This window comes from Aphis gossypii, chromosome 3 (assembly GCF_020184175.1).
Source record: "Aphis gossypii isolate Hap1 chromosome 3, ASM2018417v2, whole genome shotgun sequence".
In the NCBI taxonomy this organism is placed as follows: domain Eukaryota; kingdom Metazoa; phylum Arthropoda; class Insecta; order Hemiptera; family Aphididae; genus Aphis; species Aphis gossypii.
The window spans coordinates 12,349,458-12,366,812 of NC_065532.1; the positions used below are offsets into that span (position 1 = coordinate 12,349,458).

A 17,355-nucleotide genomic window follows, 5' to 3' on the forward strand; every position below is an offset into this window, starting at 1 on the left:
ATTAATTTAGAAAATATGGGGGCTATGATATTTAAAAATTATAATAATTAACATTAATCTATTATAGTAGTATTATTTACTTTAAGAAACTTAAAACATAATATATATAGTTCTTACAAGTTTTGTCAACAAAGTAATTTCAACTTATATAGACACTTTTTACACACTTAAAAACTTTACAAAGTAATACATAATATAGACTTTAGGACTTAAATAGAATTTAAGTTGAAATAAGTGTTTCGTTATATGTCTTACAAAACAATTCATCAACTATCTACGGCAAAACATTAATATTTTTTAAAAATATTACATAAATGTATTTTTTTAAGTATCTATTAAACGTTACATGTAACTACAAATACACGCGTATATACCAATAACTGTGAAATATATCAATATAGTTATTATTGTTTATATTATATATGAGCGAAACCAAGGTGCTCCTATCATATATAATATGTATTATAGGTACTATATTATATTCATTATTCGATTTGTAAACCACAAAATTCTTTAATAACATACAATTAATATAGTATATGTAATGCAAGACGTAGAGTATGATAGTAGACTGTAGACAGTAGTTACTAGTTACTACCACGCTACTCAAAACCACAATTGAAGTGATAAAAAGTGTGTCTCTCGCTTATGTACATATGCATGTATAAATGTATAATATAAACTGTATTTTAAACATAAATAATTGCGGTGTATATGGTTGCGGTTGCTAAATATTGGCTTTTCATCTCAGCAAACATTTATGCCACTTTAATTTGCATCTTAAATGGCCTAGATTTGAAGAAAACAACAATTATGCCAACGTAAAAATACTATATGGGGAAAAAATAGATATTATCGTAAATAAAACTATACTTATCATCATTCCATATATTAATCGGCGTTTCACTATGTTTCATGACCAACAAACTCGTGTGGAGAAATTGATTCAAACTTCAGCTAATCAACCACTTAACATGATTTTTTTAACTCCAGCCGAATTGTGGAGAAATTATATTTTTACTTATTAAAGTATTTAAGTATAGAAATTCAAATAATTATAATGATATTAAAAGTTTCATGAATAATAAATTTATATTGTATATTATGTAATAATATAGTTATAAGTAAACCTAACGTAATGTAATCTAACACCTAACAATAATATATTATATAATAAACACACAAAATTGCAAAGCTTATAATTTTAAGGGCTTAAATCTAGTTAAAACTTATATAATCTTCATCATCAAATCAATTGGACACGGAACAGAATAAACATTATTTCGTTAAATATTATGGTACAAATAAAGTACAAAAATAATCGACAAAATTAAACTATAATAGATTATAACAAACTATAAAAGAAAATATGACTATTTTACCGTATAAATTATACATTAATATAATCATTTTTTTTTCTGTTAAAAGTTTGTTAAACGAGTTAATTAACTAGTTAAACACATTATTCAACTCGTATGATATAATATAAGCTATTTTTAAACTGACAATATGTCAAATGTTTTTAAAACATTACCTATTTTATTCAATTAAACGTTTTTAATTTTACACAAATTTAGTATTGTGCAAATGTAGTGAACATGGTTTCATTTTGATTCACTTTACCTTTACGCTTTACAATAATGAATTTAACAAAATGAAAAAAAATATATAAATGAATGTATATACAAAAAAAGTTATAAATATAAGAGTAAATTCTAATAATGGAATAAACAAAGTTCATTTTTATGATTTATATATAACGTTTGTACCTAGACTTGTATTTTTGTAAATTACGTTAATAGTATAATACTAATAGAAAAATAATGCAAATGCGTAATATGCACAGTTCGACAAACTGAAAAGCTAATGGAAAATAAAGGCTATATTATAAGTGCACTTAGCAAAACGCAAGTTCAATAGAAGCTGAAATGACTTCTGTAGTTCAACTTGCATTGGAATAAATGTGAAATGAAATCGATTTTAACAACCACATTATAGGTATGAGTTTCTAATAAACATTATAACTTATGGGCAACTGCAAATTAAGTAAGTCGTGCAAGATGAACTTATTATGTTTGAATTAATAGAATTATTTATACATACTCAGTATCGACTTGAAACTCTGATTATAAGGGCTTTTTTTTATCGTGTAGATAATAGAAGTTTTTTGAAGATAATAAATAGTTAACTAATGTTGCAATAAAAATTCAGGAAAATTATATTTTTTTAACACCTGGTGAGGTCGCTCTGCTGCAGAGCAGATTTTGAGTACATCTTAATTTTTACTTTTGACTCAAAGTGCCAACTAGATCCAACAATCCACCATCAAAGTTGAAGATTAAAGCATTTTCACTGCGCAAATTAAGTGATGTTAGAGACAAAATAATAAAAACAAAAATATACATCATTGTTACAGTGACGTATTAAGGATTTATTTGAAGAGAGAGATATGTCTAAAAAAGTTTTCCTCCTTCTACTCGAAAGACATGAAGATACTATCAATTTATTATAACTTCATAGATACATTATATATATTATATAATATACATCTTGAATGTTAAAGCATAATAATTAATAAGCAACAAAAAAGCACGCGATTGTTTTAAAAATGCAAAATACAAACACATTTTTTTTTTTAAAAAAAAAGCATAACCAAAATTAATAAAAACTAGTTATAAAAATGAATAAAAAAAATAAATTTAAATTAAAAAAAAAGAATTATTTACCATGTATTTCCCTAGAATTGCAGTAGCGAAACTGACTCTATTGTCCGACAGAATATTTTTATACATAGAAAATTAACTATCTACATCCACTGAAGTGATCAGTGCATACTTCATACCAGAAGTTTAAAATTACAACACTAAATTTTACATTTTGAAACGAAAGATATCGATGTTGCAGACATACTGACCGTATAGGTACTGCAGACTATATATAAATCGATAATTTATACGTTTAATACATTTTATAAACAATCAGATAACGAAAATAATCATAATCAAATATAACCATTTAGTCCTCATTCTGGGTTTTTACATTTCTTATTAATTAATTTGTTTTTATTACAATAACATAGTAAACATATAAAAAATCCATAGCTGGAATAATTTAAAAAAAAAATGATTTATTTAAAATTAAATTTTGAAATTTCGGCACTATTTTATGTACAAACATTAAATCTCTATCTCATATATAAAAAATGAAGCATATGCTGTTTTAAAATCCTAGCCCTAATTATATATGTTCATAGTAGGTATATAAACCTTATAATTATAACATATATAACATACTAAATAATGAATCTTTAAATTATTTATCATTTACAAAACAAACTGTTGCTAGCCTTCTAGATTTTTTTTTTAGCTATTTTGTCAATAATTTCTTCAACATCCAATTTTATGTAGTTATAAATATAAAACTTTGTAAGCCCATTAAATCTGGACTAAAATTTAAATAATATTCAAAATTTAAACAATTAATAAGTACAATACTTCATTAGTGGATGGGGAATATTTACCTCCTTCATAGAATTTTTTAAATATGTTTTTAATCTTTTTATACAAGCTAATACAGTTATATAAGCTAAAAAAAAGGTCAAGAGGTGAGATAATCCCTCATCTTCTCCTGTAAATACACCACTGCATTATAAAATTAATAAATTCTTACTTTGTTAGATTGATTTACAGGTTTATAAATATAAGATAAACTAAAGCCAAGTACATTTTTACATATTTGTCAAAGTTTTAACAAAAAATAACAAATATACAAAACCATATATGTTTAAATACCAATATTTATAACAAGCCAGTTAAGTTAGTAGTCAATAGTATAAACACTGTTTATCATAAACCATAAAAAATTTTTATATATACAGGACATAAACGCAAGTTCTAAGAAACCTCTCAAAATTTTTTCATTATATCATTTTTTAAAAGTCTATTGAAATAATAATTAATTAAAAATGAAAAAATTGATTCTTAAGAAAAAATGTTAAGAGTACACAGTGACTTTCTTTTAAATAAATAATAGTTATATATGACTAAATACTATATAGTATGATGATTTTTATAATACTTTAAAAGAAAAGCTTTTAGAACAGATGTTACTTTAATAATTATCTATATAAATTTATCAGTAATTTAATCAGATGCTTACTGATAAAAAAAAAATCATTTTAGAAAGTGCCAGAAGTGACATTACTAAACATTTTATCTTGATACCTAGTAATAAAACTTCCAATAAACTGTTTCATAAATATAATTCGATACATAACATATGTTGAATAGGTACGTAAAACATAATTCACGAAGATATATATTTTCTAAAAAGTACCTATTAAGCGATTATTACTTATTACAATTTAGTTAAAAAAAAAAAATAAATATAATGGAATATTAATTTTATATACTGTTATAAATTGTAAAGAATTAGTCTTTTATATTTTAAAATTATACATAATGAAGATTAATGAAAACACCATATAATTATTCATGTTTTAATTATATATTCTATGAGAAAACTGTAAGGATTATATTATATATGTTTATAAATTATTTCAGAAAAGGCACTATACTGATTAGTACGTTTGAGTGAATCTCTTTATTGAGTAGGTCACTTTAATGAATGTGTTAAATTTTAATTCAATGTTTGAATCACTCTGTATTTGAAAAACTATTCTGAGCGCAGAAGGTGTTATGCCTTTATTCCTAAAAATATTTTAAAATTTATTTATTCACAATGTGTAGTTAATTAAATTATTAATACCTACGGTATGCTTGGCCACGATTAATATTTATTGAATAACAAAAGAAATAACTGCAAAGAAAAAGGAAACTCTAAAATATTAATTAATAACATTGTATACAATTTGATTGTTAAAGGTCGTGTAGAAAAAGGCAAAGCGAGAAAAGAAAAACGAATGAAGTTGTGTACCAACTCAAGTCGAAAAAATATGAACCATAATAATATAATATAATAGCAGAATGTGACGACAATGGCAAAGAACAAAACTACCAGAAATATCAAGAAATTCAAAGATGTCACAATTTTTATTAAAAATGCAACGATGCAGGACTTATACCGGATTAAAATGGTTATGGCAGAAGATCGCAATTAATTAAATAAAGTTAAATTATGTGAATCAACCAATAACACTTTGATAAAAAAAAAATTATTTATTTAATTAATTAAAAAAAGACATTTGATAAATATATTTCTATTCGGGGGGGGGGGGGGGGAGAGCACTATTAATTATTACATACAATACTGCCAATAATTAATTAAATAGACAAATTATGGTGAAAAACTGTAAACATAGTATAACTAATATGATATTAATCATTATTATTTTTAATTTAATTGTTTAATAATTTTAACTACTTAAATGAAAAAATATTACTCTATGTATAGTACCATCAACACCATTTATTCGCATAATATTCTTAATAAGAATTAACTAATCTACATTATATTGTTTTCAAGACTTTCATAATTGTATTTTATTTATTTATGAAACAATTATGTTTATTAACTAACCTAATCCTAGGTTCTTTTAAAGTAAATTCTAACTCGGTTAAATATCAAATAAGATATGAATTTACAATAAATTGAAATCTTCGGTATTTGGCAGACCATGTATCAAATAGGATTTTATCAGTAGTCAATTTGATCTGAAACAGACATGCTTCACAAAAACACTTCGTTTTTCACAAGACTGATAATATTATTAAGTGAGATTCGAATAATACTAACGTGGCTTTTAGTAAATGTCAGTTTTGATTTAAGAATTCAACAAATGTATTTTTGAAATAAAACAATAAAAAAATATTTATATTTATAACCACGAATTTATTCTTCTTAGTACAATACCGTAATATTTAATCAAATTTAAAAATAAGCTCATGTAATTCGTTTAAAATTCAATTATTTAGTATCGACTACAACTATAGTCTTAATAGTAATGTAATATAACTTTAATCGTATACATAATGTAATGATATAATATATATACCTCGTTTATATTAAATAATGTTTAATATATATTTGTAAAAAATAAAAAATGATAAACTAATCTTCAGTTTATATCTTTTATTTTTTTTAAATCAAGCTGGAATAATTACCTTCAGTTTTCATAAACTTACGAAGATCAATACACATTCAGACATTCCAAACTACTTACCGGAATTTTTTGTTGCAATTTTAATGAAAAAAAATAATTGGAATATTTAATCCCGATAAAATAAAATGGTTATTTATATATTCAATATACTATCGATGGTATACATACTACCTATGGTATACAAGAAAAAATGTAAAATTGTTTATCTTACTTTAAAAAGCATTTTTGAATTAAAATTTGAATTTTATGTTAATAATTTATTAATAAATGAAATATTAATTTAATTCTAATATTTTAGTATGTATAATATGTAGTATGTAATTATAATTGACTACGCTGCAAAATTAATAACATTATTGTTTTAGTCAATATTTAAGTACTTACATAATATAAAACCCTTTTAAAATCTGAACGTAGCGATGAATATATTGGTTTTATCATGTTCTTGTTTTTTTTTTTGTGAATGAACACATGAGTTGTCGATAAAAATACTTCGATTTTCAAAAATGAGAATAGTTATACATAAAGTACACAAGGTTCTAAGGTTCTTTATTAGTTTTTCAATCAATATACATAAAAAAAATTCCATACCAGGAAGCTAAATTAATCTTTTATAAGTATATTAATATTATATTATTATATTTATATTTTAAGTTTATATTTTTATAACATTAGATATTTAAAAATAATTATTTTTCGACAAACATTTTTTTAAATATTTTTGTATTCCAAAAAATAAAAATAAAAATAATACCTAGAATCTAGATACTTTAAATTTTCACCAAATGTTTATATTATTGTTTTCACTATACGATAACATTTTCAACTTTTTTTTAACTCTTAAGTTATTTATAGGAATGATAAACTTGATTTTTTTAGTTTTTTTTTTTCAATAAATGTTTACAAACATATTTTATTTGCTGAATTAAAATAATTGAAAATTTAATATAAGATCCCTCAAAATGTATTCTTATATTAGTTATATCTATGTTTAAATGTTAAAAATAGATAGACACAATTTTTTTTTATATATAAGTGCATTTGAAGTTAGAATTTTGATAAAATTACTTATTTCAATGATAAATAACAATATGTTAATTATTTTGTTATACTTAATTTAAAAACATTATTTGCAGTAACTTAAATTCTTATTTATTTCATTATATCACATATTCTATACTACACGCAATAACATTAATGATTTATTTTTAAATATTTTTTATTTTTAGATAGGTACTATAAATCCATTTTTACTGTTTTACGGTATTTGCAAAAAAATGTTATTACATTTTGTGTTATTTAATAAATTGATATAATATAGAATAAGTATATATTGTTATAATAATTAAGTAGGTACTAATAATAAAATAAATAAAATATTTTCGGTAAAAAATTATCAACCTATTTTAATACTAAAAGTAAAATAAATGACTTTAATAGCTACATCAAAAAACATATCACTTGATGATATATTTACCTAACTTACCCTAAACTGATAGACTAATTTCCGCTCAGAAATTTTTTGTGACAATGGTATGTCATTGAATTCAAATTTAACACACCTATAATAGTGACTCACACAATACCTAATGTACAGCAGAGTAATACCTACTAAGTACTTACATACCGTTAGAAAAAAAAATGATTTTAAAGTATAAATTACTAGGAAATCTTTTAATAAAATCACAAGTCTCAGTTATACAAATATTTTGCTTCCAAGTTATTAAACATGATGATAATTAAAATAACAACTATTGCGTGATGTATACTAAAAGAGCTTATTTCATAAATTATTTTATTAACAATTTTCAAATGGATAAACTGAATTTTAACGGGTTTGTTGGAATCATATTGTGGAAGATAGCTTACTTTCATATTTATAGTTCCGATTGACAAATGGCTTCAAAGAATGGGCGAAAATTTGATTTTAATTCGCATCAAAAGCACCGAAGGTAAAGGTCATTCGGCTAATCGTTTCTGGAGAAAGAAAAATGAGAAGGAGAAAGTAAAAATGGAAGGATAAGATAATAAATATAGATAGACGTAACTAATAACGAAACACTTAACGTGTAAAACCTTTTATTGCTAGTGGTTCAACCTAACTTACTCAGGAGTCAAAACGGTTTTTTATATAATTATTTTAGCATTTGAATAAAGTTATGATAAATGTTGAGTTTATTATTAAATCTATAAAGATTTTTTTTCTATATTTTTATTTTTCTATTTATTATTATTTTTTTTTTTTTTTGTATACCTAAATATTATATAGATACGGTTTATTATCTTGGAATTAGTATTTTTCAGTATTCGATTACATATCATAGATACAAATTATAAAGCACTTATTAACTAAAATGTTTTAAACATGACATTTTTTTATTAGTAATACAATTTAACGTGAACAATTCCATAGAAATTTGTTTGATATTAAATATAAATGTATATATAATATATATAATGTATATGTGTGTGTATTCAAGTCCTATATTCATTACTAAAACTTAATAAAACAGATTATTATAATAAGAATAATAATTTAGTGATACAGAATACATATAAAACTGTTTTATATAACTATAAATAAAGTATACAATATTTTACAATTAATATATTAATATTTATCTAAATTTTATATTAAACAAATTTCTATTTTACTTCAATATTGAATGTACATCATATGTGTGTAATGCATTTTCAATAAACCTTTTCTACAAAAATAAATATTCTAGTTTTTTTTTTTTATTTACACAATCAATAACCCATGGTAATTCAAAATTATAAAACCCAAACATAAAAAATAAACAATTTTTATAGGTAGTATAAAACTCGTCTAAATAAAATTACATGTGGTGTATAAAAACTTATAAAATTTCTATTGTCCTTTCAAAATTATCTCTGGGGTATGTTTATTCCTAGTTATTTTTTTTTATTTTTATAGATTCAATATTATTTTACAATTACCTATGACACATCTAAAATCCCTATTCTATGTTTTTCAATAAATTGTATTTTATCATAAAAAAAATAACTTTAGAACATGCTTGTAAAATAATCCAGTATTCCAGTCAATAAATTAATATTAATAATAAGTACAGTAAGTACACACATAATATCAATATTTTAGGTTTTTACTCAAAAATTATACCATTAAAAGATATTTTTCAAAAAGTAAAAAATTAATTTTTTTAAAAATATACATATTGAAAAATTAATTTGAAATAAATTATTGGTAAATATTAAAACACCTATATTACATATAAAAGTTGATGTTCACAGAAAAACCAATAAATAATATAATCATATAACAAAATATGTTAAAAATTATTATTGTTGAATCATATATTAATAATATTATCTATAATACTAATTGTGTTACAATGATAAACATAATTTAATTTGTTCTAAAATGTAAATGACTGAAACTAGTATTTAAGACAAAATATCCTAACTAACTTACTACTCGAAAATTGACAACTGAACAATTAAAAATTGTAATTAATATCAGATATTCATAATTTTTCTATTTATAAAATTACTAACCTATCGAGTTTACTTATTAAGTAAAGAAACCCACAATAGAAAACTTATATTTACCCTTAAGCAGTATTACAAAAATGGAAAACTTGAAATGAATGTAATATGAAATAAATAACGAACTACAATGGCTTTATAAATGTTGAGACCTTTTACCTTTTTATCAATTGTTTATGTTATAAATATGTTTTAATTCTAACAATGCATCGATGCATATGGTCAATCAATTTACTTGGCATTGTAAACATTTTAAAAAACGTAACAATTATTTACTTTTCGTTAACTGACCTTCTGTTTACAGATGAATAGAGAATAATGCTCACGATTAGTTTCGCAAACATGATAAATACAAAAATGAAACAAATGTGCCATGGTCATTATTGATACCCCCAAGAGAAACAATACACAGTGAAAGCATATGAAGACGAATAAAGGGGAACTAATATTTTTAAGAATTCTATTTTATCTTCTCACTGTTTAGTATCGGATGATATATATTATAGGTTCAAGTAGTGTGGTCGGTCGTGATATTCTTTACATCATCCTTCCTGCAATCACTTTGTAACCGACTATATCATAGGATTTTTTAGGTTAATTGAACACTATCAACAATAAATTGAAACTATTATTATAGCCATGTAGAATTTTAAAAATTTTCAGATAGTGTGTTGGAAGAAATATCTACTGATTTTATAAAAATTTTATAAAATAAATTCCCAATACATAACTAAAATGTTAAACAATATTAATTATTTAAAACATTCATTATTATTAAGTATAAAAAATATAATAATATAAACTATAAGAGTACCTATGTATTTTATCAAATATATATCTATAAAAAAATCATAATTAAATAACATAATGAAATATTAAAACGTTTAACTAATGTGTATAATTTATATAACGTATATTTTAGATTCTGGACGGAGCGAGGAATATACAGGTATTGTTTTTACAATGATGTGTGTGTGTATGTGTGTTTTTTTTATGTATAATAAATATATTAATGTTTTGGAGTAGAAAATGTGGTTTTATCTTCACATTAATAAATTTGTTAGTATTAAATCACTTATCTTTCTAGAAGGTTCTAATAGCGAATTTGATCAATATCTTTTTTTCAAGAGAGAAAGAAGAGGGTATAAAAACCGTAGTGCACTACTTAATATTTTCATCACTGTATGTATAAACATTGGATTATAGATAAGATTTGTAGGTTGCTATGGTAATATAGTTATATTGGGTATCAATTGCTAGAAAAAAACCTAGATATCTACTGTAAAACACGATTATAACTTTTTAGCGTTATAATAAATAAAAATGTTGTAAAACGAAAAATCCATCATAATTACGAAAAAAAGTTATACCAAAAGTAAAAAGGCAAAAATTATTTATGTTAAAATTTTCAGTAGATTGAATTTTTTTTAAATGTACAAATGTAATACAAAGTTCTTCAAAAGTTGTTCATACAGTATATATAAAAAAAAATATAAAAATATATACATAAGCTTAAATTATAATATACAAGCATAGTAAATTTAGTTTTAAAAGAAATTATACATTCAAACCTAAAATAACGGGTTTTTATACGCGATTTTAGTTTTTCAGTTGTAATTCAAAAAATATAAATCGTGGAAACTTATATTTTTCCCTTTTTTATCTATTATTATTTTCTATAGGTACACAATATACAGTTTTTAATACTTTAAACGTTAATATTGACTTAAGGTACACATGATGTATTTTTTTTATAAAAAATAAGTTCAAAATATATGTTACCTAGCTTAACTTCCTCATAAATAATTAGAAACACTTAAAATTTAATATATAGTATAGTTTCCCGGATTTGTTTTTATTGAATCAATATTCAATAATAAATCTAAAAATTAGTATTGATTCAACCTATGTAAAAAATAACAAAACGTCTTAGGTATAACTTGTTCTTTGAAATTAAATATTAAAAATATTAAAAATATGTAAATTGTTATTCAGCTTTTTATGCATGTATAGAACTATCGATTGTAAATGGTAATCAAATAAATTTTAAATAGTGGGTGAAGTATGTATACACAAAAAAAAGATCGATGACGAAATAAATTAATAAATCAATATTACATATAGAAAAAATAGTCAGAATATACAGAGATCGCGGTTTCAACAACATCGTTTTGCTTATATGGTCGATGCACAGCAATGAATTAAAAAGAATAATATATAGAGATATATTTGAAAGCCATAATAAATCATTATATTCAAAAACAACTTTGAGAGAAGCTCATTTTATTATTGAATGTAATATTATACGTGGGACTATATTATTATATTAAAATTGTCATTAACTCATTAATTATAATATGTTAGTTATAAAATTTAAATACTAAAAATTATGAATCGATTCAAAATAAATCTAAAACCATGACTATACATATAAAATTAACTCTTAAAAAATAATGAATGTTTAAGTGATTGGTACCTATTATAGTATTATACGTGAATTATTGTAACAACTTAATTTATCACGTACTTTATAGATAAATAATTAAAAATTACATTTTACAAATTTCCTAGAGAACCTAGAAAAAATTAGAAAACAATTAAGCGAGTATCGCTTTTAACAAAGTATGGACAAAAATAATTAAAATTTAATTGTTTTTAAAATTTATTATTGTCAAACTAAAAAATAATCATACCAAACTCTATAAATATTAAAAAATATAATTATTACAAACACTTATATTTCAAGTTATAGACTATAGTCTTATAAATTAATGACCATAATAGGTAAACTAATAAGGACATATTATGACTGATATTTAAGTTTCATTTTAAAATTAATCATAACTAATTATATTTTTTCTTAAACATTTGAAATTTAAAATAAAAATATATTATACTAAATCAGAATAATCAAAAATTATTTATTATGAAATAAATAAGAAACCCTTTTCAATAATTAACAAAATATAATTATGTACTCGTATTAACCTTATTTAGAATACACTACGCACACATATATATTTATTACTTAGTAGTTGTTATCACCAACAACATTACTATTCACTAAATTTAATTTCTTTTTTTCTAGCAATAAAATTTAAACATCATAGAATGAAAACTTAAGTCCTCGTAAGAAAAACATTAGTAGAATAATATTATGTTGACACAACCTTGGATGAATGATACTTTTCAGTTTGTTCCCACCATCATGTCATTAGATATTAGATAACATGCGAACATTTTCTTATTAAGTATCAGTGTAGCACTATGTAAGTAATATAGGGAATACTTAATGAACAATATATATCATAAATAAACGTATACAACGTTGTTTTAATAAATACCCAATTAACTTTAAAAACTAAACAAAAAAATTAAAAATCACATTAAAACAAATTCAGCTTAAAGGTATATTCATGAACAAGTGAGCTGCATTGATTATAAAAATTAAAAAATACTAAAAAATATTAATTTACTTATATCAATTGTATATGGGTTGGTAGAATTAATAATGTGTTAATAATACCCTATTTTAATATATTTAATATTATCCAAAGAAAATGTATACCGAAATAAATATAACATATTAAACAAAAAATAGATATTTATAATATTTTTATTTGAATGAAATCTCTTATATTTAACTCAATACAATTGATGTTAATAAGATGAAGTTAACTGTAAATTGTATTAGGATTATTCAAAACGGTCGATGAAAAAGTTTTTAAAAATAAGGTTATGTGAACTTGTATTGAACAGTTGCTAAAATAACTCAAAATATGCAAGTTTATCTATAACAAAAAAAACTAACTCGCATATACTTAACTTTGTTTAAAATAATATTATAAATATTCTTTCATACACGATCTTAAATTATTACTCATGTTAAATACATAAATATGTTTTGTGCACTAAAGTATGGATTAAAACAATTAGGACATTATACATAAATTTAAGTATATAATCATTAAAATCTACGAAAATCCAAGGATTTTTATTTGATCATTTTGAGTTTATATTTTATTTGATTTTAATTAACAAGTATAAAGTAATACTAAATTTAATTTTAATAGGGCAGAACGGCTGTATCCTTTTTCGCCACCTACTGTTTCTTGGTTTATTTTTCTTAATATTATAATAATTATTATACAATAATCGATTTTTACTTGTGTATAGTAGAGTAGTATTACGTAGATATTATAACATAATATCGGGAAATATCAACCTATATTACCTACATCTCAGAATAAACACAATAATTTTTAACTATAGTAATACTCATACAACACTGATAATTAATAAATGCATATATATAAATTTGAATTTATATTGTTTATTATAAGCTAAAATATATTACTCTATATTGATTTCTAATTTTATTTTTAATTTCTTAATTTATAATTTTGTAATAGGTTCTTATAATGTATGCAATTTTATACTGAATTTTGTTGACGGAAAAATATTTTGTCTAATTAATAAATACAATTTATTAGTAAAATAAAAATTTGGAGAAATGTAACGGTAGAAAAATAGAAACTAATCAGTAGAGCAAATATTAATAAAGTGTGAATGACATTTTTTTTTTTCCATAAATATTTTCTATAAAAAACTAAATATTAAAATATATAATAATTTGATAAATAGTATAAATAGTATAATATATTTATTAATAGTATAAACGATTTATCTAAAGGCGTCATCTAAATTATTCTTCTTCTATCTATACAGAAATACAGATAATAGAATATGCGAAGGATATTTTAATAAATATTAAATTGAGATATTATCTTCTAAGAAAAAACGTAAAAATATAAATATATAGTATGTTCTATGGTCTACCTATCAAAGACCAAGTACGATAAAGATGGATCATAGCGTCTGTTAGCAATATATCGTCAATTAAATATCCAAACGTCACGACTCGTCGGTAAATACAAAATAGCATCTGTGCGTGTTCATTATGACGTATTTCATTGAGAAATTATTACGTCAAGACTCAAGATTGTAACTCCATTATAATTTATAACAATAATAATATGTATACATAAAAGAATAATAATAATAATAAAACAACAACAACTCATTTTTGTCGTGTATACAAAAAAAATGCATTCACTGTAATTTAACGTAATAATTGTATATAATAAGTATGTGATTTGATGATCATTAATTACAATAAACGTATAGTACCTATCATAATAATATACATAATCATATACCTGTACACGCTCTCGTCGTAATAGAGAAGAATTCGCAGCGGCTGATTCACACTTCTTTTTCTCATTATGTGAGGCGATTCAATGTGCACTCCATGTATTACCTACAATAACAATAAAAAAAGTATAAAAAATATATGTATATTAACACAACTAAGCGTCATTTATCATGATTAAAAAGCAATTCATATAATTAACCATATTATGATCTCATTCATTCAATCATTCATATAATTGCTTTAAATGATTGATGGGAAAAACACTTAGGTAATTTAAAACAATTAAATTAATAAATAGTTAACTAAAAACGATTCTGATCATACCCAAAGAAAGTAAGTCTGTAAGCCTATATTTTTAAGAAATATTTTATTATATATACCTATATTTCTAATAATAGTATCTAATTAGTACGTTCAACTAATTGATGCCAAAAATAAATTGCACAGATAATATAATTATTATTATATACGATTATTTTGTATAATTAAACAATATTATCATGTATAGTAAAATAAGAATATAAGTAGAGTCGAAAAGTTTTAACTGTTTCAACTTTCAAGTCCCAAAAAATATTGTCTATTATTATTATTAATTATAACAAAACATATAAAATTATTATTTTTCATTTATGTATCCAATTACTTAAAAAGTGAAACATAATCAAATGTCTGCAGTAAAAAAAAATGTTGGTGTATTTTTGATAGTTTTAAATATCTATAAGAATGGAACCTTGGAACCTTATAATATATTTATATTTTCAAGAATTTTGACTTAGTAGGTATATCGAATATTGTATACGTTATTTTTTCTGATAATTTTTTAGAACGCTGATAATTTTTTAGTTTTAACCCTAAGGGTACTAACTACATTCAATTTCCTAACCAAATCCAGCCATACAGAAAAAAATAAATACGAGTAGTTGCAGTTACCATTTAAATACTCGTAGTTATCCCAAATATAAACCACGGTTAAACGAACTATCTACGCAACATAGTTGGGAGCGCTAAACGTATAAGTATAGTCATTAGTTTAGCACACAAAAAAAATCGAACCGTTTTTACTATTCTAAAAGGTGCACTTCCACAGATACAAAAACAAAAAACATTTATATATAAAAAAAGGAGTAGATATCATTGTAAAACCAATACATTATTCAGAATTTAAAGTTTATGAAAATGATCAATTCTTAAATAAAAACAATATTATAGGCGTATATTAATACACTATACATATTAATTGTTTTAGCAACCATAATTACCTTAAACCGTCTATTTTAATAGATATTGGTTAAATAATCGATTCTATTATTTTTTAATACATTACGTCCATTACAAAAAACCAAACGTATACATTTCCTCAAAACCGTTTTCATACATCTAAACTTGCTTTGCGGGAAATCCAATAAATACACACGTACCTAATTCGGAGATAAATTTAAGGGACCCAAATTATACAATAGGTACCATAAACAAAAAAGAAATCAATAATGTTATATAATATTCCGATATTCAATAACAAAGTAAAATAAAAAATATGTAATCTAATAGGTAGATTTCTTTTACCTACCATATTTATTTATTTCCTATCGTTTAAGCGGAATTGCAGTCAAGGTAGATTGATCACAGGATAACAATAAAAAAAAAAAACTGGGGAAGTCGTGCTGCTGTACATTAGATGTGAGTGTAACTCGTTGTTGAATAGGCTCTGAGTATAATGATTAGTGTTCAATTGGAATTCAATGACAAATCATAACATACCTACATAAATATCTATTTTGACGTGGAGACGTATTTTCAGTCTATAGTATTCATAAGGATATTTTATAATTTAATAAATTTCAACATTAGTATATTCTTTTTCTATTAGTTAATAGTAATACCAATACAGTATAGTTTTCATGTAAATAAACATTATATAACAACTATTATATCATACATTATAATTGTTATTAACTTATAACATTTTAAGTATGTAACTGAAAACTGATATGGATTTATAGATTGTTGGTTTTTATAACTTAAAGTGAATTTAGATATTTTGATGGTTTCAAAATTGAATTGCAACAAAATAATTAATATCGTTAGAGAAATCATTATTTCACGCTTATAGATTCAATTAAAATATATATATATATTCTAATAGTGAAAACCAATATATTCAGTTCATTGCTCCAACCAAAATCTAATAGATATTAGTGTTTTGTAGTTCAATCGAATCCCACGAATTTATATGAGAAAAGTTTTCCGGAATTATGTTTTTAAATAGGCAATTGGTACTAGCCCTTGAATAAATTAAATCAAGTAATTAAAAGTCTCGTAACTGCAATTTTATATCGACCATAATATCAGAAAGTTAGTGTTACAACATTTATAGCTATTATAATGCAATCAATTTGATAAATATTATTATGTAAATAGGATTTTAACAAAACATTGTTTTTTTTTCCAAAATTGTAAGTTTAGTTTTATTATAGTATAGTACATAATA

The 17,355-nt window shown here is 22.5% G+C and overlaps 1 protein-coding gene across 1 annotated transcript in view; it reads right to left on the reverse strand.

Annotated features, from left to right (window-relative positions):
* Nucleotides 1-17,355, reverse strand: part of LOC114123516 (leishmanolysin-like peptidase) — a 64,457-nt gene that overhangs the window by 28,292 nt on the left and 18,810 nt on the right. The window contains exon 2 of the mRNA XM_027986532.2: nucleotides 14,872-14,972. Within this exon, the coding sequence (XP_027842333.1) occupies nucleotides 14,872-14,972 (101 nt within the window). The remainder of the gene's footprint in view (nucleotides 1-14,871; nucleotides 14,973-17,355) is intronic.